Source organism: Spermophilus citellus (assembly GCF_964194105.1).
Source record: "Spermophilus citellus genome assembly, chromosome: 1".
Classification (NCBI taxonomy): domain Eukaryota; kingdom Metazoa; phylum Chordata; class Mammalia; order Rodentia; family Sciuridae; genus Spermophilus; species Spermophilus citellus.
The window spans coordinates 213,008,694-213,029,951 of record NC_138182.1 but is presented as its reverse complement, the minus strand read 5'-3'; the positions used below and the strand labels follow the sequence as shown (position 1 = coordinate 213,029,951).

General features: G+C 33.7%; 1 protein-coding gene across 1 annotated transcript in view; it reads left to right on the top strand.

Annotated features, from left to right (window-relative positions):
* The window catches only part of ADGRV1 (adhesion G protein-coupled receptor V1), a gene marked incomplete at its 5' end in the record, with an annotated part of 540,732 nt that overhangs the window by 108,174 nt on the left and 411,300 nt on the right, over positions 1 to 21,258 (top strand). Inside the window, 10 exons of the mRNA XM_081287826.1 lie at positions 582 to 1,393; positions 3,938 to 4,147; positions 10,845 to 10,975; positions 11,567 to 11,666; positions 12,284 to 12,463; positions 13,050 to 13,213; positions 15,225 to 15,318; positions 17,353 to 17,431; positions 17,551 to 17,689; positions 18,273 to 18,414. Of these exons, the coding sequence (XP_081143952.1) occupies positions 582 to 1,393; positions 3,938 to 4,147; positions 10,845 to 10,975; positions 11,567 to 11,666; positions 12,284 to 12,463; positions 13,050 to 13,213; positions 15,225 to 15,318; positions 17,353 to 17,431; positions 17,551 to 17,689; positions 18,273 to 18,414 (2,051 nt within the window). The remainder of the gene's footprint in view (positions 1 to 581; positions 1,394 to 3,937; positions 4,148 to 10,844; positions 10,976 to 11,566; positions 11,667 to 12,283; positions 12,464 to 13,049; positions 13,214 to 15,224; positions 15,319 to 17,352; positions 17,432 to 17,550; positions 17,690 to 18,272; positions 18,415 to 21,258) is intronic.

The window sequence follows — 21,258 nt, the reverse complement described above, 5'->3', positions numbered from 1 at the left end:
GTTTTCTAATCTCATAAATTTATTACTTTAATCTACTGTCTGTAGAACTTAAATACAACTTTAAGTTAAAGAACACTCAGATTTTGTTTGAAGTGCTTGATTTTCAGATTCTGTTTTTTTTTTTTTTTCCTGCATTTCTTTTTGAAGGCAGCATAGTTTACACTGAGCTCCTTTAGGAACAGATAATGTAGGATTGAGGGACCTTAGAGCAAGTCATTACATTTCTTCCAAATGTACTGTTACTATTGTTATCTTCAGTAAAATCTAGTAATTAAAACTCATTTTGTAATTCTGCTTGGAAATTCTGAAATTGATACCATTTGCATATCTTGCAAGATATTTTCATAGCTCAATTAAAAAATAAACATTATTAAAAATCATTGTTTGATTGAAAACTAGCAAAAGTTCCCTACCTAAGAAAAAAATGTTGAAAGACATGCAATTAGGAAGCACGTTGTGTTTGTATTATTATTTTAAACATAAAAAAAAGAAAAAACACAATCAGCACTGCTCTTTTGTTTGTGCAATATGCAGATGACTTTGAGTGCTTAACCTGTCTTAATTGTCCCTCCATCTTTTAGTGGAGGGCACTTTGGGCAGCTGTTGTTGTTCTACAGTACTTCCGACATTGATGTAGTGGCTCTTGCAGTTGAGGAAGGCGAAGATTTACTGTCCTACTATGAATCACCAATTCAAGGGGTGCCTGACCCACTTTGGAGAACTTGGGTGAATGTCTCTGCAGCAGGGGAGCCCCAGTACACCTGTGCCACTCTGTGCCTCAAAGAACATGCTTGCTCGGCGTTTTCATTTTTCAGTGCTTCTGAGGGTCCTCAGTGTTTTTGGATGACATCCTCCATCAACCCATCTGTCAATCATTCGGACTTCTGGACCTACAGGAAAAACATGACCAGGGTAGCATCTCTTTTTAGTGGTCAAGCTGTGGCTGGTAGTGACTATGAGCCTGTGACAAGGCAGTGGGCCATAATGCTGGAAGGTGATGAAATTGCAAACCTCACAGTTTCTATTCTTCCTGATGATTTTCCAGAGATGGATGAGAGTTTCCTAATTTCTCTCCTTGAAGTTCATCTCATGAACATCACAGCCACTTTTGAAAATCAGCCAACCATTGGACAGCCAAATACTTCTACAGTTACCATAGCACTAAATGGTGATGCCTTTGGAGTGTTTGTGATTTATAGTATTAGTCCCAATACCTCCGAAGATGGCTTGTTTGTCGAAGTTCAGGAGCAGCCTCAGACCTCAGTGGAGCTGGTGATCCACAGGACAGGAGGCAGCTTAGGTCAGGTGACTGTTGAATGGCGTGTTGTTGGTGGAACAGCTACTGAAGGTTTAGATTTTATAGGTGCTGGAGACATTCTGACTTTTGCTGAAGGTGAGTCATGGTTCTAAATGGATTTCAGTTTTCCCTGATAAGGTCATTAGAGTCAATTTTTTGGATAATGTTCAAGACAACTCTTGCTAATATGTGTATTCCTGTACGCATATTCTTGATAACTTGTAGAAGTATTGTATGGTTTTGGAAAAAATAGGACTTGGTTAGCTTATTAATGATTGATGTGACATATTTAGGCAGACATGACCCTGCATGTATCTTTTTAGTTATTGAATAGTATAGTTTATTGATTATAGTGTTTATCGATTTTCAGGGAATATGTGAATTTTATTCATTTATCCACGATAGCAATGCCTTTAGAGGCAACCATAAAGCAGGTTTTAATTTTGTAAGAAAAATTACAAGAATGTTACGTACTTAAAACCATTATATGGGTAAGCAGTACTACCTAGGCAAAGTGTGAGCATTTTCAAATACACTAGACAGGTCAGGATAAGTCGTCAATGAAAATAACTTAAAAGTTAAATAGCATAAAATTTGGTGACCACATTCACATTAAATTAAACAGTGTAAATTAATCTATAATTCTGTTCTTAAACTTAGGTGGGATTTAAAAATTTTTATCAGTATTATAATTATATATAATATGGTCAACAAATTAGAATTAGGGTCAGATTCACTGATTTTTTTAAGGACTAGTCCAATCATCTAATACTTAAGATCAGAAAAGTTCATATGTTTAAAATAGTTTAATTGGTGGCTGGGGTTGTGGCTCAGTGGTACAGCGCTTGCTTAGCATGAGTGAGGCACTGGGTTTGATTCCCAGAACCACATTAAAAAAAAAAAAACATAAAAAACTAAATAAACAAAACAAAGGTTTTTAGTTTAATTGGGTGTGGGAAAGTTTTTACTGAAATCATTGTTGAAATCCTGCTTTGGGCAATTATAGACTCCATACAATTTTTTTAATACAGTGTTTTCCTGATTGAAAAAGTAGTGACTACTCATAAGATCCTCACAATATGCAATGAAGTGAAGGAAATAAATCTTAAAAAAAAATTTTTTTTTTAGTTGTAGTCTGACACAATACCTTTATTTTATTTATTTATTTTTATGTTTTGCTGAGGATTGAACCCAATGCCTCACACATGCTAGGCATTTGCTCTACAACTGAGCCACCACCCCAGCCTGGAAATAAATCTTAATTCATAGTTCCATATCTAGGATCAGCCCATTATATCTGTTGTTTAACTTTTTAACACAAACACTTTTTTTTCATAAACTAGTTAGGGGTATGGTACGGGCATCCTTTGAAAAGGTAAACTTTTTGAAGCATCTAATCAGCACTATGTTTTATAATATGGTTTTAAAATAGTAAAAAACATTTTCGTAATGGCTTAGCAAATGATTTGGGGAATAGGGGAGTATGATGTAATTGATGGAAGGGGGTAGTTTGGTAATTGATAACATTTTTCCCTTGTTTCCAAAGAAATAATGAAAATGTAATGAGGACAGAGTGGTGATAAAAATTTAGATTTTCTGTTGGCTCTGCAAACTACAAAGAAAGTTATCATACAGAGTAATAGCATTATATAAATTATTATTTTCTTGAATTGTAATTTTTGCATCACACAAAATGGACTATATTTCATAGCTAACTTAGATTATTAGATAATATCTACTGTCTTGAGGCAATTTCAACACTGCACCAGGGTCAGGAGGGAAAGAACATCAGCATTTAATTTGCTTTCTCCTAACTTTTCTTTTTTACTCTCTTTTATCCTCTTCCCAGAGTGGGGAGGAAGTAAATTGGGACATCATGGACTGAACCACAGATGCAGTATTTGCTTTTAGGATGCTCACTGGTGCCCTATCTACTACTGGGGTCCTAGATCAAATTGCAAAGCAAATTACTAGGCCCCTCTGGCAATCCTGCCTCCCTTTGAATTTATTTTCTGCCTGCTTCCCACAGTGCTCTACATCCTAGAAGTTGGTACTTAACATTGTCTAATTACCCAAAGACTTATCTTATTCATGCTGGTTCTTTTACTCAGTATTTGTCATCCATTTCCTGCCCCTGTTCCATTCTGCCATTTTGATCACAATTCCCTATGTGCTTCTGGTTTTTCAGGGAGGTGTTAGGTTGAATACCTGATTAAAAATTTTCCACAATAATGCCAGAATGAGAATGAGACTCCATTGTCTTTAAAGGAACTGTTCTTAGATATAAAATGCTTTTAAAGCTTATTCTCTACTTAGGTCATTGTTCTTTAAAGACCAGGAAATAAAGCTATGATTCTTTGAAATAATTCTACCCTTTAACTTTTTAGTAACTCAGAATGTTCTTTTCTATACATTAATGAATATTTATGGTGCTTTATGTGTAAAAAAATATATAGATGAACAAAGAAAATTTGATTTTAATGGTGTGAATATTGCCCAAAATACTGAGCTATTATAATGAACTCACATTATTTTTTACTTCACTTTTTAAGGTAGAGATTATTTGGGGCCTTTTTGAGTTCTCCACATTGGTGATTTTCTTAACTTTGGTTTTTAATTCCATTAATATATTTTTTATAGGTGAAACCAAAAAGACAGCCATTTTAACCATTCTGGATGATTCTGATCCAGAGGATGATGAAAGCATCATAGTTAGTTTGGTGTACACTGAAGGAGGAAGTAGAATTTTGCCCAGTTTCGACACTGTGAGAGTGAACATTTTGGCCAATGACAATGTGGCGGGAATTGTTAGTTTTCAGACTGCTTCCAGATCTGTCATTGGTCATGAAGGTGGGTTCTTTTTTCTGAGCACATTCATTTTCTTTTCTATGGGTATCATTTTTTGCCTAATGTTTTAAAGCTTGTGATTTTTTTCCTTTAATTATTTTGTTTTACTGTGTGTTTTCATCCAAGCAGGACATGTTTGGGAGGAGGCTTGGTGAACTGCCTAACTAGATGTAGGAGGCTTGTAGAATGATACTGTGTTCCAGGTTGCCACTCTCCACTGGTGTGGGATGTCCAGGTTTTTCATCTGTTAAATGGCAAAATATTACTTATTTCATAGGTTTCTTCATGAGGATTAAGTGAGCTAATAAGTATAAAGTGCTTGGCACAGTTCTTGACAAATATAGTATATGCTTTTTAGTAGCTATTACTATGAAACAGTGAAATATTGGCTCCCTGTTAAAAACAAGTACTAGATTAAAATCAGTGAACATTTTAGCCTTGATTTTATATTGTTTTTGTATGTTTTATAAAGAGTGCCAAACTGGAAAATCTTATGTAATATCTATTTTTTTTTGTCTTGAAACACTGTAATTTTCTTGAATCTTTATTTTTTATTGCATATCATATATAGGCTAATTTTTGTGTTTTAGATATTACAACTGTTTTGTTTTTTTTTGTCTTTGAATAAGCCTCTTTTGAGATTAAAAAAAAATTACAGATTGTTTCAGCACATAGTTTGTATTTGGAATTAAAAAATAATTTTATCTTAAAGAATTAAGAAATAAAAAGGATATAGATCATGTATATGGATCTCTACAGATGAGAAAACAAAGCTGAGAAATCAAATGACTTGACAAGGTCAAATAACTAATTTGTGACTGTGCTGGAAACTGAATGCATTTCAGTGTTTACCATCTGTCTCCTTAGTATATTCTCTCAACTTGCAAGTTTATTGAACTTATCTGTGCAAATGTTTGAGCCATTTTCTGACACTCTTTACTATTGTTAATGGTTTAGAATTGCATGTTGTTTTAGCAACAATGACTAAGAGTGACTAACAAATTGCCGTAAACCCAATCTAAAGACAAATCGTTAATTACCAAAAATTTTTTTGTAACATAGTAGAAATAAAATGTCACTGCTGGGATAGTTAATATTAATGACAACAAGAATATTTATGGGGTATTTTCTGTGTGATAGTTGCTCCACACCAGTTATTTCACTTCGTTTTAGCAGTAGTCCCATGAACTGGGTATAATTGAATACACAAGATTTTTACATAAGGAAATTGAATTGGAGATCAGAGGTGGAGCTTTAAACCCAGCTACACTGGATCCAAAGCCCACACTACAGTGCACCTTGTGAGGAGAGACTGTTTTGTTTGAATTTGTATTTGCTGCAGAACCTGACAATGCAAGGATTTTTGATAAATATGTTAAGTGATTTTAATTGAAAGAGTAATGAATGTGAGTAGTAATGTCCATGTGAAAGGAAGAATTTGGTAAGAGACTTTATTTCTATCTCAGAGATAGAAGTTGAATTTTCAAATAGTTGAAATCAGGAAAATACAATCTTTGGGAACATAGGAGAAAACAAGTTATCAAGGATGTAATCATGTAGAACAGCAAGCTAAGATACTGGGAAAGTAATCGCTCAGAGGACAAAGAGGGTCAGAAGAAACTAGGGAGAAATGTTCATCAGTTACCAGAATAAGGAAGACCCATTGATTAATGGGTCTCATACTAATGTAACCAACGAGTAAGATTTTCAAGTGGGCTAGAGAAAATAGTAGCAGCTCTGGATGGATTATAAAGAAAAATTGGGGATAGAAAGATGATATCTAAGGATAAACTAAAGGATGTAGTGTGCCCTTTGGGGAGTGCTCTCAAAGCAGGGTCCTCGGACTGGGGTTGTGGCTCAGTGGTAGAACGATTGCCTAACATGTGTGAGGCACTGGGTTTGATCCTCAGCACTATATAAAAATAAATAAATAAAATAAAGGGATTGTGTCCATCTACAACTAAAAAAAAAAAAAAAAGCAGTGTCCTCATGTCCTCAGGCCTATTCCCGTTCACAGAGTGCTAATGGTCTATGATGAGATAAACCTTTATACCAGTTTCACTTTGCTTTGATATCCAGAAGCATTATCTATGGGCTTGTATTCCATGTGTTCTCTTCTTAAAAATACCTTTATTTTGTTTATTTATTTATTTTTATGTGGTGCTGGAGATGGAACCTAGTGCCTCACACATGCTAGACAAGCGCTCTGCCACTGAGCTACAACCCCAGCCTTTTTATAGTATAAAATTTTGAGAAGCACTGCTCTTTGGCCATGAGAACAAGGAAAAGAGCAACACTGGAGAAAATAAATTAAAGAGGAGTATATTGAATTGGCTTTTGCTTTGATGAAGAAACTTGGGCAGGGAATACTGTATAAATAGAGAATTTAAGTGTTGATGGTATGGAGGCTACAAATAAAGCTAAGGCCAGGGAAGGTTAGATGAAAGAAGGAATTTAGAGCTAGACTAGACATGTGCTTTGCTGTGATATGATGGAATTTTTCATTTTTTTAAGAAAATATTTTTTTAGTTGTTGAAGGACCTTTATTTTATTCACTTATTTATATGTGGTGCTGAGAGTTGAACTCTGTGCCTCACACATATGAGGCAAGTGCTCTACCACCGAGCCACAACCCCAGCTCTGGAATTTCATTTTTAAAAAAATACAAAAAATATTAATTTCCAGCATTAACATAAGGAGTTTTTAACTGTAAGATACCTAGTATTGTGCATGTGCATCCTATGAGTGTCTAGTGGTGATGATAGTAATGCATGGTTTCTAAAGAAACCAAGGCTCTCCTGGGCACCAAAGATCTTGGAGAAATTTCAGACACCAGCACCTGTATTCTCTTTGGGTTGGAAGAACTTCGCCTGAAAACCGTATTCTGGTATCTTCATTTATCAACAGCTGGGTACTGCAGGAGACACAAAGAGGAAAATGGATTTGTAATTAAAAAATATGGTTCAAGTGGGTTATTGGTTAAAAATCTGCATCAGCATACCAGTCTATGATTATGTGTTTGGTATGGGAAAGAAAACACTGAATTGTTTTTATTGCTTGCATGAGCACTCCATAGCTATTTTACATCTTTCAAATAAAAGTGAAGGGTAATTTTTATTTTTTACTTCCCCCCCTTTATTCCTAAGCCATTTCTGACAGCCTAAATTAATTTTATTTTTTCAAAATCATAATGAACCTCAAGAATTCAGTATTTTATGTATGTATTCTTTATAATACTACTACAAAAACTTCATAGAGAAATGTGTATTAAGATGAGTTTACTAAAGTGAACTAATAAAAACCTCATGGTGATTCTTCAAGGATAACTGCTAAAAAATAGAGTAAAAAATCGTATTCTGTGGGCTCTCAACAATGTTAACACTGCTTCTGGCTAGTGTTGGAACTTCATCTGTGTGATTAGATTTAAAATGTGGATGATACTGGACTTTGGGCTCTAGAATTCCATTTGTGATTTACAGGAAGGAATTGCTATGTATTGAATTCTGAGGAATCCTATTTCTATGTTTTGTCCTAAATCAATTAGAGAGATGACCAGTGGTAAATATTACTTTTTCCAAATGTAATGGACAGAATTTAGCAATATGGGACAATAGACTTTACTGTGATTGCAAATCGTGCATAAATGTACTTTTTATAAACCTGTGTTAGATTTTTCACTCACCCAACTCAGCAGCATCATAATCATCATGTCATGTTCAATAGATTTAAAATTTTTTCTTTTCTTAGAGACAGCATGAAGCTTTTTTACATAAAGATTTGAATAAGAAATGTAATTATTTTCAAAAATACCAATATTGGCATGCTATATTAGAAATTGTTTTTTTCAAAGTGTTCACATCGGCAGTCTATGATTCAAATTATTCATATTCCTATAATATTTAACCATTTTCTTTTCATTGTAGAGTCAATAAATTTGGGTGATCCATATATATCATGTATCATTTATTGACTAAGCTATTTTTCTGTATTTTGTTTTCTATTATTTTATATACCTCATAGTTGCCATTTATCTTTATAAAAAGAATCTTGGTTTGAGGAACAAGTGGATGAAACATTTTTGTTTTATTTTCTTTAGACACTATTTGATAGATCTTTTGCCTGAAGCTTGAAATGTGTTGTCCACTTTGGGTGGACTTCGTGAATTTTATATCAAGATGATTTTCAAGTAATGTGGTCAGACTTTAATAGTTGAGGGTGTTCCTCCAGCTTTCATTCTTGGGAAAAACCAGAAGGCAGTATAGCACCTAGGAAAATGTTTCTTATGGGATATCTTGAACATACACTCTCAAGAATTTTCCTACTGTCTTTCATCTTAGATTTTGAAGACTAAGCACTTGTTTCTGAGTCTTGCTGTTTTCCCTTAACTTTGTTGGTCAACTCTGTGTTTTGGTAGAAGGTGACCCTGTGGTATATCCACTGCTTTTTTCTCAGATGCATTTTAAATAGGCCTAGCTTCTAGGTGTCTGTGTTAGGAAGAAGAATCAATTTCAACATTTTATTGTTTAGAAAAATTTGCACACTATTCTTACTTTTGGCATGATAAATTTGCAATAGGTTTATAAGATTATGTGTTTAAGAAATACTTTGTTTACTTTTCACTTATCTGGATGTGTGTGTATGTGTGTGTGCCCCATTGTACCCATACTTCAAATTTTGTTTCTTGCAATGTTTTCTTGAAAGTTATTTTTATGGCAACTTGTTAAATTTTCAGAAGTGAAATTTTTAAAGTAGTGTTATACTGCATATTTTTCCACATAGTAAGTTTGTGGGAATACTTTTTTTCTTCTCTTCAACATTTCACTTTTATTTTAACCTCAGAATAATGGAATATTGATTCCCAAATCTTCATATACAAATTTCAGCCATAATTTTTTTTATTATTTTAAGTCCCCCTTCAACATGGATCTTTATTGACCCACATTTTATTTTCTTGCTATTCATGGTTTTTTTGGCCTTTTTTTGCATTTAATCAAACTATCATAATTTTATTTTTGAACTATTATCAGACTTTCGATTCATAAATATTTGAAAACTATGACTTTAGGACCTTTTTATTTGTGTAAGCAGACAGCATTGCAGGTGAAACATCTTAACTTCAAGGATTTTCCTATACTTTTCAGTAACAAACTTATTTTTCAACACTAAGTTGCTCTATAAGAAATTTGTACAATAGAGTAACTCCAGAGTTTGATAGTACTGTCTGTCTATATTTTATTCAAATGAGTTATACAAATAAAAAAAATTAAATAGTATGCTGGCAATTGTGGCTGATTGCACATTTTTTCTGTTATACCTAATATTTTAGAGAATTTGATTCTTCACTTGCAGTATTTATGTGCTAAGAAAAAAAAAAGAAAAGAAAAGGAAAAGCCAATACTTAGAGTACTAATGTTTGTATTGAAATACTTAAAATGAAACAAAATGAAACATTTTTGTAATGCTTTTATCTTTTTTATATGTATTCTCTACTCTCCACAAATGATTCATTACATTAAATTTATGTGTTAAAATTTAGTATGAAAAATTATTTTGTTTTTAGCAATTAATATAATAGTTTCTAAATTAATAAATCAATGATTTTTTATTCAAGAAATTTCTATTAGAAATATGTATTCATTTTATTATCTTTAGAAATATAAACTGTAGTAGTTTGATAAAATATTACATTTTATTGTTTTGTCTTTACTCCCTTGTTTTAAAAATGTTGGAGTTCTTGCTAAAGCTATTTGGATAACTGAGGAAAAGTGACTTTTTAAATGCATAGTTGTGGATTTCAATTATATGTCTGTGTTATAAAATTTGAATAAGGATGTGTTCTTTTAAACCTTTTAAGCATTGTTCTGTTTATCTTTCTATAACAGTATTCTTTATTTTTCATTAGAATACATTAACATGTATTCATCATCATATAAAACTAGTGAATTGAGTATTTTTTCAGCAAGTCACATAGTCATCAGTTTATTTTTCTTAGCAATTTTCTTCCCACTTCTAGCAATATGAAAAAGAAATTCTTATGATTTTCTCCAGTTTTATAAAATGATACATAGAGATAAAAACCAGGAATGAGAAGTATCTAGAATACTTGTTATCTGGGCCAAATGACTGTGACTTTGATGAAGTTACAGACATTGATATATAGATTTGACACCTTTCCTTTGTATTTCTTTCTATAAAACAAAATCATTGATGGTATATGTAAGTTACAATCTAAAGAAATGTGATTTTCAGGTATTTGCAAGCATTTTTATGCATGCATTGTGTAAAATCACATTGCATATCGGTGTAAGGAATTTGTTTCCTTTTGAAAAGTGAAGAAAGAATTTGCTCATGTTATAGTTTTGATCATGAGGACTTTATTATTTTCTTTGACTTGCAGAACATTCATGTTCTGGTGCATGTTTTGGAGTGTATACTAGTTTGTGTTTCCCATTTTAGCATGTGCTCTTATAAATTTTATATACTGAATTTCCTGAATGAAAGTATTTAGAAGTGGAATCTCAGTGTTAATAAGCAATAAGCATGAATAAGGCTTCTAGAGAATATAATACAGATCGGCTTTGTAATGTTCTTGGAAAAGTTGCTGCAGTAGCTGCATGCTTGAGATTTGGGTTTTGTTGAGTTCAAATGTAAATGCTCATTTTCCATTAAGTACTTATCAATGAGGACATTTCACTTGCAGGAGAAATTTTGCAATTCCATGTGATAAGAACACCTCCTGGTAGAGGAAATGTTACTGTTAACTGGAAAATTATTGGACAAAATATAGAATTCAATATTGCTAACTTTACTGGACAACTCTTCTTACCTGAGGTAATACCACAAAGAAAAGTTTCACCATAAATTTCTAGGAAAAAACAAGTGTTGAGGAAAATGGGATAGAAATCAACATCACTGTATTGTAGTTATCGTCATTCTCTCTTTTCACACCCATTGGTATGAATTCTTCTTTGATGATGTATGCATTCTTTTTCTTTTCATTTTCACTTTCTGAGTATTAAGTCAAATAGTTATTACCTCTGCCTGTGCACTACAGTGGACTTTGTGTAACTGACAGCTCTGCAACACTGGTATCTTCTTTCCCTTTCTCCATTTTTTTTTCCTATTCACCACTGTTGTAAAAATCTCCCCAACTTACTGCTTTGTGTGAAGGTTTTAATAGTGCTCATGAGATAATATTTACATTAATTAACTCAGCCTTCAGAATCTTCCACACTTAGCTCCTTTCTGCTTTAAGCCTGGTTTCTCATGTCAACATTTATTATTTAATTAATTTCATTAATTCACAGACATGTTTGTTTAAATGAAAATATGTTTGGATCATGATTTATAAGGTTAATACAATGAGGAGATCGTTTATGTTCAGTAGCAAAACAAAGATGGATTTCTTTCTTTTTGACTTAGGGGACAATGAATCAAACAATATTGGTGCATTTGTTGGATGATAACATTCCTGAGGAAAAAGAAGTGTATCAAGTCATTCTGTATGATGTCAGGACACAAGGTAGTTCAGAATTCAGTTTTGAACTTTTTCTTTTCAAAAAAGAAGCGGTATTGTTTTCTGTATTTCTAACAATTAAATATCAATTTTAAAAATGTTACTTTAAATATTGTCTGTTCCATAGAAATGTTAGATCCAAAAAACACTAGCACAGGATTGGGAATACTTTGTGGACAAGTGAAAAAAGCTCTAAAATGTTTTGCTAAATAGTTATTTATGGAATGAAATACATTTCAAGGGTAGAAAATTTTGAAATTAATTTTATGTCAACAAACTCATTTGGATTTTAGACCAATTATAGTATATAACAATTCAAATTTAGTCATTTTTGAGTAGACATCTAGGTACTTTCCTTAGATTCTACTCCATTTCTGAAATTCAGATAACAAATACAATCAATAATGACAATAATATGCCAAGTGAAAACTTCATGATTTACTCTCTGGAAGGGTGGATGGAATGCAGGATCTTTGTCACCTGGAGATTTCTGTAGAGATGTGACAAAGGAGAACCCTTTCTGGTGACTCTAAAATGCTTTAGAGTGGGGATATGTTTTACATATTTAGATGTTAATGCCAAATTGCTGTTAGGTTTCCTAATGGGGTCCCTGATATTTTTAGGAGTTCCACCAGCAGGAATTGCTCTGCTTGATACTCAAGGATACTCAGCTGTCTTGACGGTGGAAGCCAGTGATGAACCACATGGAGTTTTAAATTTTGCTCTTTCATCAAGATTTGTCTTACTGCAGGAGGCTAACATAACAATTCAGCTTTTCATCAACAGAGAATTTGGATCTCTAGGTTTGTATTGCTCTAGAATGAATGAGGTTTCTGGCAAGGGCTTTCTAAGTATTCTACTTGTGTGGATAAAGCCATTACTAAACTAAATCAGGGAAGGAAAAAATAATATTTATTAGTTTGGTTTAGTACTTTATAACTTCTTTAATTTTAAAAAGATTCCAAGGGAATTATCTATTTGCACAGAAATGATGTGTAACAAATCTCAGTAGCATGTGGTAGGAGGTGGCATGTGGGTTCACTGATAACACTGGGCTGGGCTGGGCTGGCTCTTCTCCATGTTTTTTATTCTTCTCCTGGACAAGTAGAAGCACAAGAAAGCAAGTGAAAACCTTAGGTCTAGGCTCATGACTAGCACATCATCAATTTTATTACACAAACTCAGAGTCCCCAGGTGGGGTTTGTATGCCTTACCCAGAAAGGGCCATTGCTGATCCTCACATGGTAAAGACTGTGGAAAGAGGAAAGGCCAAGGAATTGAGGTCAACAGTAGAAGTTACTGCAGTTGCTAAAGGAAAAGCCGAGGACACAGTGAGACTTATTTAGAAGTTTAAATAACTACAAAACCTTTTTGAACCAATTCAATTAGGAGCTATCAATGTTACGTATACCACCGTTCCTGGAATGTTGAGTCTGAAGAATCAAACTGAGGGAAATCTTGCAGAAGCAGAAGTTGATTTTGTCCCAGTAATTGGCTTTCTGATTTTAGAAGAAGGGGAAACAGCAGCAGCCATCAACATCACTATACTTGAGGTAAAACTCTCTTGTTATTTTCCTGTTATTATATTAAACCTGAAGTAACCCCAAAGTAGAACCTGAGAGAATATCCTAAAACATATTAATATTTCCAGGAAGAGATTTCTACCAAACAGTAGAAGTACAAGTCAGCAAGCAAAACATGCAAGCCCTTTTTAAGTAATGAATTTCATGAAAGCTAAGATAATGTGATAATTTTTAATTCTCTCTATATTAAAACATTACTCTGCCTTTAATATAAAGTTGGTATAGTTTACAACTATAATATCCAGAAACTCTTGAATTCATTTCTGTTTCATTCCCTTTTCTAGTTCCTTTAAATCAGCTTATTATTTTTCATGAATTTTTTTTTTCAAATTACACAGAAGTTTCTCCTCCTGTTTAGATGGTCTATCCTGCTTTTGTGCTTTTGCTTATAGAAACATCTTGTGAAAAAGAGAATTTCCTCAGGGCAGTTCCCTATAGGAAGAAACTGGCCTAAGAGGTTCCAAAGGAGCATTTTGATTACTCCAAACAATTTATTGGACCAGCAAATCCATGTAGGTCACAGTCTTTGTGGATAGAACCTGTTAAATTAGAGACAGCAGGAACCTCACTAGAGACTGATACCATAAAATGTGATTATGCTCAAGCTTAAAGTAATCATTCGTGGCCGAAATTGTACTTTAAATAATTTTTCATATTGTGAACTCCCATGTTGATTTAGGGCTTAGTGTTTCAGCTACTAAAATACATTTCCAAGAGTTTTATAAAAATAGTATTATAGTGAGGTTAGGGGATGGTATGTAGTGGAGAATGAATATTTCATTTGAAAAAATATTTTTCAATTTACTATGTATTTTGGGGATTCCATTTTTAAAAGCTTCTATTCTCTCAGGGTCTTTTATTTTTATGAATTTAAAAGTAGGATAAGCCATCTGAAGTGAGTAGCTTTTATAGATTTCTGTGGCACTATGAGCTAAGGTAGCATTATGAGAATTCCAAATCTATAAAATAAAAGGTAATATTATATCAGTATGTAACAGGTAATACAGGATTTGACAAAAATCACAGGCAAGTCATCTTTCAAATGTCTCATCTGTTAATGTAACTGAATTTAAGTAAGTGGATTATTCCTTAGTTATGTTAGTTTTAAAAATAGAAAATATATAGCCATTCTTTTCTTTCCCCTATAGTCTAAATTTTTAAACATGGGTTTTCAGTTTCACTTTTCTTTCTCCCTAGCTCTTTACAACCTTTTCTGCTCTTTGAGTAGCACTACATTAAAACACTGCAGGTTTGATAAACAAAAGCAATAGTTACACAGTGTGTAACTATTATTGGTTGGCTGGTTCCCCCTGACATGGATTTTGCTTATCTTTACTTTTTGGGCACCAGCCTTGTTTTTCATTGGTATTATGTGGTCTAATGATTAATAATAATAACTATCACTTAAAGAGTATTATCTGTAGATCATGTACTCCACAAACATTATTTTAAATTATTATTACAATCTCACCCCAAAGTAGCTATTATTTCTTCCATTATAAATATGATTGAATTGGAGCCTTAATATTTAAGCAACTCACCTAAAATTATAGAATTTTGAAGATCTCTTTCATTGCAAAGCATATATGTAATGTGTGTGTGTGTGTGTGTGTGTGTATTATAATGATATCATTTTATCCCTCATTCTAAACATTGGATATTATGGAATTTAAAATGTTTTGTTCATGTTACATTTAAAATAACCAGGTTTATATATTTATATAATTGGTTTGTGTATTATGTAGGTCTAGGCTGAAAATATATTATTAAGTGGTTTCATACTGTTCAACCTATACAGTTAGGTATAAGTTTAATACTTCTATTTTTTTCCAATTTAGATATTTTCTGCTGCAATTTCATTTTGATACTTTCTGTATACTGTTGATGCATATATATTTGTAAGACAACCTAAAAATAGCTTTTGATTTGTAATTCTTTTGAAAACATAATTAAAGGAATTTAATGGATGTAATTTTTGTAGGATGATATACCTGAACTAGAAGAATATTTCCTGGTGAATTTAACCTATGTGGAACTTATCATGGCCCCTTTAACCTCTTTTCCTCCAAGACTAGGTATGATGGCTCTTTTGTTTGCTTGTTTCATTTTACTTCCTTCCAGTGAAGTAAAGTAACTTCATTTTTAATCAGAAGTGTGTTTGTTCATTTCAACTATGTGAGCTTTTTACATTTATTTTAGAGAGCAGCATTATTGTGGTTTTGGGTGTTGGATAGTATAAACACATTAAGAATTATTATGTGGTGGTCTTTACATTTTACAACTATTTTATAAGCAAATTTGTAATCCTCAAAATAGAATTAGTTCTTGGGAAGGCATTTTATTTTCATGTTCTTTAAACATTTAATTAGCTATTTTCATTAGTTCTCCAACTTTCAGGTGATTTTATTTTCTTTTTGGTAAGAGATCTTTTGTTTGTTTGTTGTGTTCTCTGATTCTTTTTTGACCTTTGATCTTTTTCTTTTCATGCTTTAGAAAAGACTCAGTTAATTCATTACAGACTGAAAGGTAAAATTTGAACTTTGGTATAGATTTATGTAGATTCCTTTAAAAAGATGACTTCCCATGTTGGAGCAAAAACTCCTGTTTGCAGTTTGAATGTTTTAGTATTAAGGAATTTTGTCTGAAGCCTGTGTGTGTGTGTGTGTGTGTGTGTGTGTGTGTGTGTGTGTGTGTGTGATGGCCCACTAGGGGGTGGGGGTGAGTAGCACAGAGGGTGCCCAGCTCCATGGCCCCATCATGAGGGTAGAAAGAATATTGCACCCAGGGGACATTAACCTGGTGAAGAAGAAGCCTGGGCAAGCCCAGTGGCTTGAGGAACAGCATTCCTTATTCACATCAGAGACTCATTGTGACAAGTTTGAAAACACTGAAAGGAAGTAATTAGTTTCCTACATATTATTGTTTGACAAATTTCAGATCTTTTGCAAAAAAATAGAAAAGTGTAATCACTAGGCTATTCCATTAAGTCTGATTACATGATAAACATTTTTCATACTAAGAAAACTAATAAAATAATTCCTGTTTCTGTGATATTCATATTAGAGGTGGGTTGAGTAGGTGAGTGATATTCAATGCATTATGATGCTCCTATTTCATATGTTTTCAGTGACAAACTGCTGTTACTTACATCTTCTCATTTTATAGATGAGGGTACTGAGGCTAGAGAAACTAAATAATATGACCAAAATCACACAGCTATGAAATGGCAGGGCTGGGATACTCTGATGGGCACAAATCCTAGTTTTATATTCTCTCTTGGTTTTATATTCTCTCAGTATTGTGCTCTTCAATCTAGAGAGAAGTGCATAAACCCCTACTCCTTTCTCTACCTGTGCAGCTGTCACAGGCAACCTAGACTAAGGAAAAGAGCAAATATTAAAAAAAAAAAACAATCAACAAACATAAGTAACAGGGTTAGTTAATATTTCAAGACTGAGTAGCAGGTATTGGTAACATATTAAGCTTGATAGACAGAGTACAAAATAAAAATGATAAGAGAAATTCACTTCAATCTTAGTCTCTTTTTTCATTCTACAAAGTCTTCTTCTTCTTCTCCTTCTCCTTCTCCTTAATAGAAACCCCATCTTTCTTGCTTTCTGGTTTGTGTATCCCTGTCCTTGTGTCTCTTTACCAGACCTGTCTCTGTCTCTGTGCCACTCCTGGCCTGCCCTTCTCTTCTCATTTCTTTTACCTCTTTTTTCTGCTTCTCTACTCCTTCCCATCTGAAACAGTTCTATTACAGAACAGAGGTGCCAAGTTTTACATTTTATAAAAATAATAGGAAAAGCTCCATAACCTTAGTTGCTTATTATTTCATGCTGTTCGTGGTTGATTTAAGTTTTATAAGTCAGTGGCTCTTGCTAGCAAAGTGGTCTTTTTCAGATGTTATTAGCATTGGTGCCTTTGTAGTCTTAAAATCTTTTGAGTAATATCAGCAATATTCATATTAGGAATTATATAATCTCATAGGGACTATCTTTAAATTCTAGATCAAGCATAATACAATTTTAAAGTTTAATAATAAAACTTTATACAAAATTTATAGTAATAAATTTGTATTTATTTAAATATGTCTGCATATTTTTCAGATTCAGAAGGCTTGACTGCACAAATCGTTATTGATGCCAATGATGGTGCCCGAGGGATGATCCAATGGCAGCACAGCAGGTGATCCCAAGGCTCTGTGAGCCCTTCTCCAAGCTTCAGATCTTTTACCATCTACCAAATAGAAGTTCAAAATAGGAAAAAAAAGATACTTTCTTTACTTTCTCTTTCTGTTCTTACAGATTTGAAGTAAATGAAACCCTTGAAAGTGTAATATTGGTAGCGCACAGGAGTGGAGAGGCTCTTGGCCATGTGTCCTTGTTTGTGTATGCCCAGAATTTGGAAGCACAACTGGGGCTGGATTACATCTTCACCCCAGTGGTAGGTCTTAACATCTATCCCAGATGACCTTTATGCATTATTTTAAAATTACTGTTCCCTGAGAATTATAGTGACTTATGTCCTACATAAATTAGTACACTATTATATAACCCAATTCACAGTAAATTAGAACAGATTTTCATGTGGCAAAATAATTTTAGTATTTTAGTAAGTAATATAAATTTAGTCTTATTGTAACAATTATTCTGTGCAGATTAATTTTTCTATTGTAACAATTGATATTGGAGAATACAGATCTTGTGTTAAGGAACTCATATCATTAGATGACCTTCTCAAAGTGTTTCTTATCTTGAAATTTTTATCCTTTATTTCATTGTTTTTAACTTACTGAAACACTTTGTGTTTTAAAAACTTTTTACTTTGTTTCTTAGTAACTTTTTCCCCTTAATCAGATGTTCAGCTTCTTCTTTTCCTCCATAAATTTTACTTTTCAAATAAAACAGTCAATTTAAATAAATTAAGATAGCTAATTCTTTGTGTTTGCAACTATATTGTTTCATCCCAAACATATTATTAAAAAAAGTTTTTTTAAATGATATTATTCCTTTTAAATTTTAACCAGATTCTTCATTTTTCTGATGGAGAAAGACATAAAAATATAGAAATCATGATTCTTGATGATGACATTCCAGAAGGAGATGAAAAATTTCAGCTCATTTTAACAAATCCTTCTCCTGGACTGGAACTGGGGCAACAGACGATAGGTATTTGACAATTTCTTCTCCATAGCCACCTCTTTCTCATGCTGGTTTCCCTAATATGGGGGAAAGGCAGATTAGAGAGACTTGATGATTTCTACTTAGAATAAAAAACATTTTAAATTAGGCATCTTGGAATTCTATGTCAGTGTTTTTGAATGTGTATATTTATGTAAAGAACAAAAAAAAAAAGAGTTAGTTGGTACTAAAGATACTATTGAGTCATTTCCTCAATTTAGAATATTCAAAACATGAACAGAGAGAATGCAGAAAAGATGTCTCAAGTGATGGCTATAAAGAAGGAGGAGAAAAAATAGATAAAACAAAACAAAGGGAAAGAAAAAGAATGAACAAGAGAATTTGACTGTGAGAAGAAAAAAAAAAGGAGAGAAAGAGAAACAAGTAAAAAAATAAACAAAACAAAACCAAAATTAACAAGACAAAAACACAGACCCTTAAGGGTCAATTCAAGGAAAAAATAAACATGTTTAAAAAATACTAAAACTGAGATTAAAAAAAACAAATGTATGTATGTATGTATGTATGTATGTATGTATGTCTACCAATCAATCACTCCAGCAAGAATACATACACACATGCATACTTAAAGAATTATCTCCACTTAGGTGTTTCAAAGTGTTGATAAAGGTGGATGTCAGTGCCTATGCTCAACTGCCATTCTGTTTCTTCTTGGGCTATGTATTGAGAGTAAGAGACACAACTCTAGTTGGGGGTTAACTCCTTCCTCTTTTTGTGTTGTTCACTAAGCTGCCCACTGGATTGGCCTAACACTGAAGTTGTTTGAAATAGCTTTCAGCTTCCCTGCTTACCATTATAAGATAGGAAGGAATGGGAAGTACTATCAACTGCAGTTTTGTGCAGACAGATAACATTGATGCACTCCGAGTGTGGGGCTTCTGCACATTCCTAGTAGTGATGTTCTGGTGGCTAGGGCTTAGGTCTAATCAGAGCTTAAGGACTTTGCTGAGTATTATCTTCCCTGGAGAACACACGTTCCTAGTGCCAGGCTGATGGCAATCGCTGCCAGGATCTCAGGAATCTCCCTAGAATTCTATTTGTAGGACAGGAAAGCCAGTCCTCTCCACGTGTTACACGTCTCTATAAGTCTTACACACTGTGCTGCCCACAAACATGGCCTTCCCACACTTAGTCCCTAAGTGTATTCACACCCACTTGTTCAGTTTCACAACCTCTTCAGCTGGTCACGTGAGCCACCAGACACAAAGGGTTAGTGAGTTGCACTCCCCTCTGTATTTCTTACTTGAATCACCATGGGTACAATATTCTCCGTAACTCTTGCATTTGTGTTCTACTAGGTACACGTTGGGCCACATGATGGGACATTATGGCAGTTCTTGTATGACCTTCAGGCTTCTGCAGCAGCAAACTGCAAGGTGGCCTCCTCAAGATGGCTTCCATGTCAGGTCTTCCCTTGTCAGTTGAGAGAAACAGATTTCACAACAAGAACATTTCAAACAAGAGCTTGTTGTACAGCCTCTGGATAGCTAAATTATGACTTTTTATCATCCATAGGTTTTTCCATGCCAATAGGTTGTGTCTCTCTATATATTACCCCTCCCCTCTGTAGCCAACCAGTGCTGCTGCTGCTCCTGCTGCTGCAGCAACCGAGTTGGCTCCAATGTACTCTTTCTTGTTCTTTGTTCAATGCATCTTCATTTCTATGTTTCTAAGAGACCATGATTGTCTAAAATTGAATTTCAGTGAGTTCCCTCTTTTACCCACCTTGCTGAGAAGCAGTTCTCCTGATGCTTGAGTGTGGAGTCATGGAGCAACTGGAAATGCAACCTTCTTCTATTCCACTATCTTGAATCTCTTCTAAATTTATATTTCAAACTCTTATCATATGATAATTTTTTTCTTGTATCTTGTTAGTAGACAAGCATTTCATTTAAGGATGGAAGTTCTGGACCTTCTTTTCCATTACCTTTGCCTGACGGATAGCTCCAGGACATGTTGAGCAGTAGCAGTGCTGGCAGTCATCATTGTCTTGTTTCTTTCTTTTTATTATTATTATTAGTTGTTCAAAACATTACAAAGCTCTTGACATATCATATTTCATACATTTGATTCAAGTGGATTATGAACTCCCATTTTTACCCCATATACATATTGCAGATTCACATCGGTGATACATCCACTTTTTTACCTACGGCCATACTAGTGTATGTGGTATTCTGCTGCCCTTCCTATCCTCTACTATCCCCCCTCCCCTCCCCTTCCCTCCCCTTCCCTCCCCTCCCCTCCCATCTTCTCTACCTCATCTACTGTAATTTATTTCTCTCTCTTGTCTTTTTTTCCCCTTTCCCCTCACTTCCTCTTATATGTAATTTTGTATAACAATGAGGGTCTCCTTCCTTTACCATACAATTTCCCTTCTCTCTCTCTTTCCCTCCCCCCTCTTGTCCCTGTTTAGTGGTGATCTTCTTCTCATGCTCTTCCTCCCTATTCTGTTCTTAGTTGCTCTCCTTATATTAAAGATGACATTTGGCATTTGTTTTTTAGGGATTGGTTAGCTTCTGTTTTTACTGGGAATGTTTTCACTGTTTCATCATTAAATTTGGTCTCTGCTGTTGACTTCTGAGAGGTAGCATCACATCAGGTTGACAAACCAACCTTCCATTCTAAGATTGCAGAGTATTTTCATATAATAAAGGAATATGAAATTTTATGTAATGCTTTAAAAATGACCCCTCTTTAAAAAAAAAAAAAGGAAAAGGTACTCTTAAAATGATCACTTGAGGTCAAGAGTTGACCTTCTTTCCAATGAAATATCCACACTCATTTCAGCATTTATAACAGCCCTTCTTA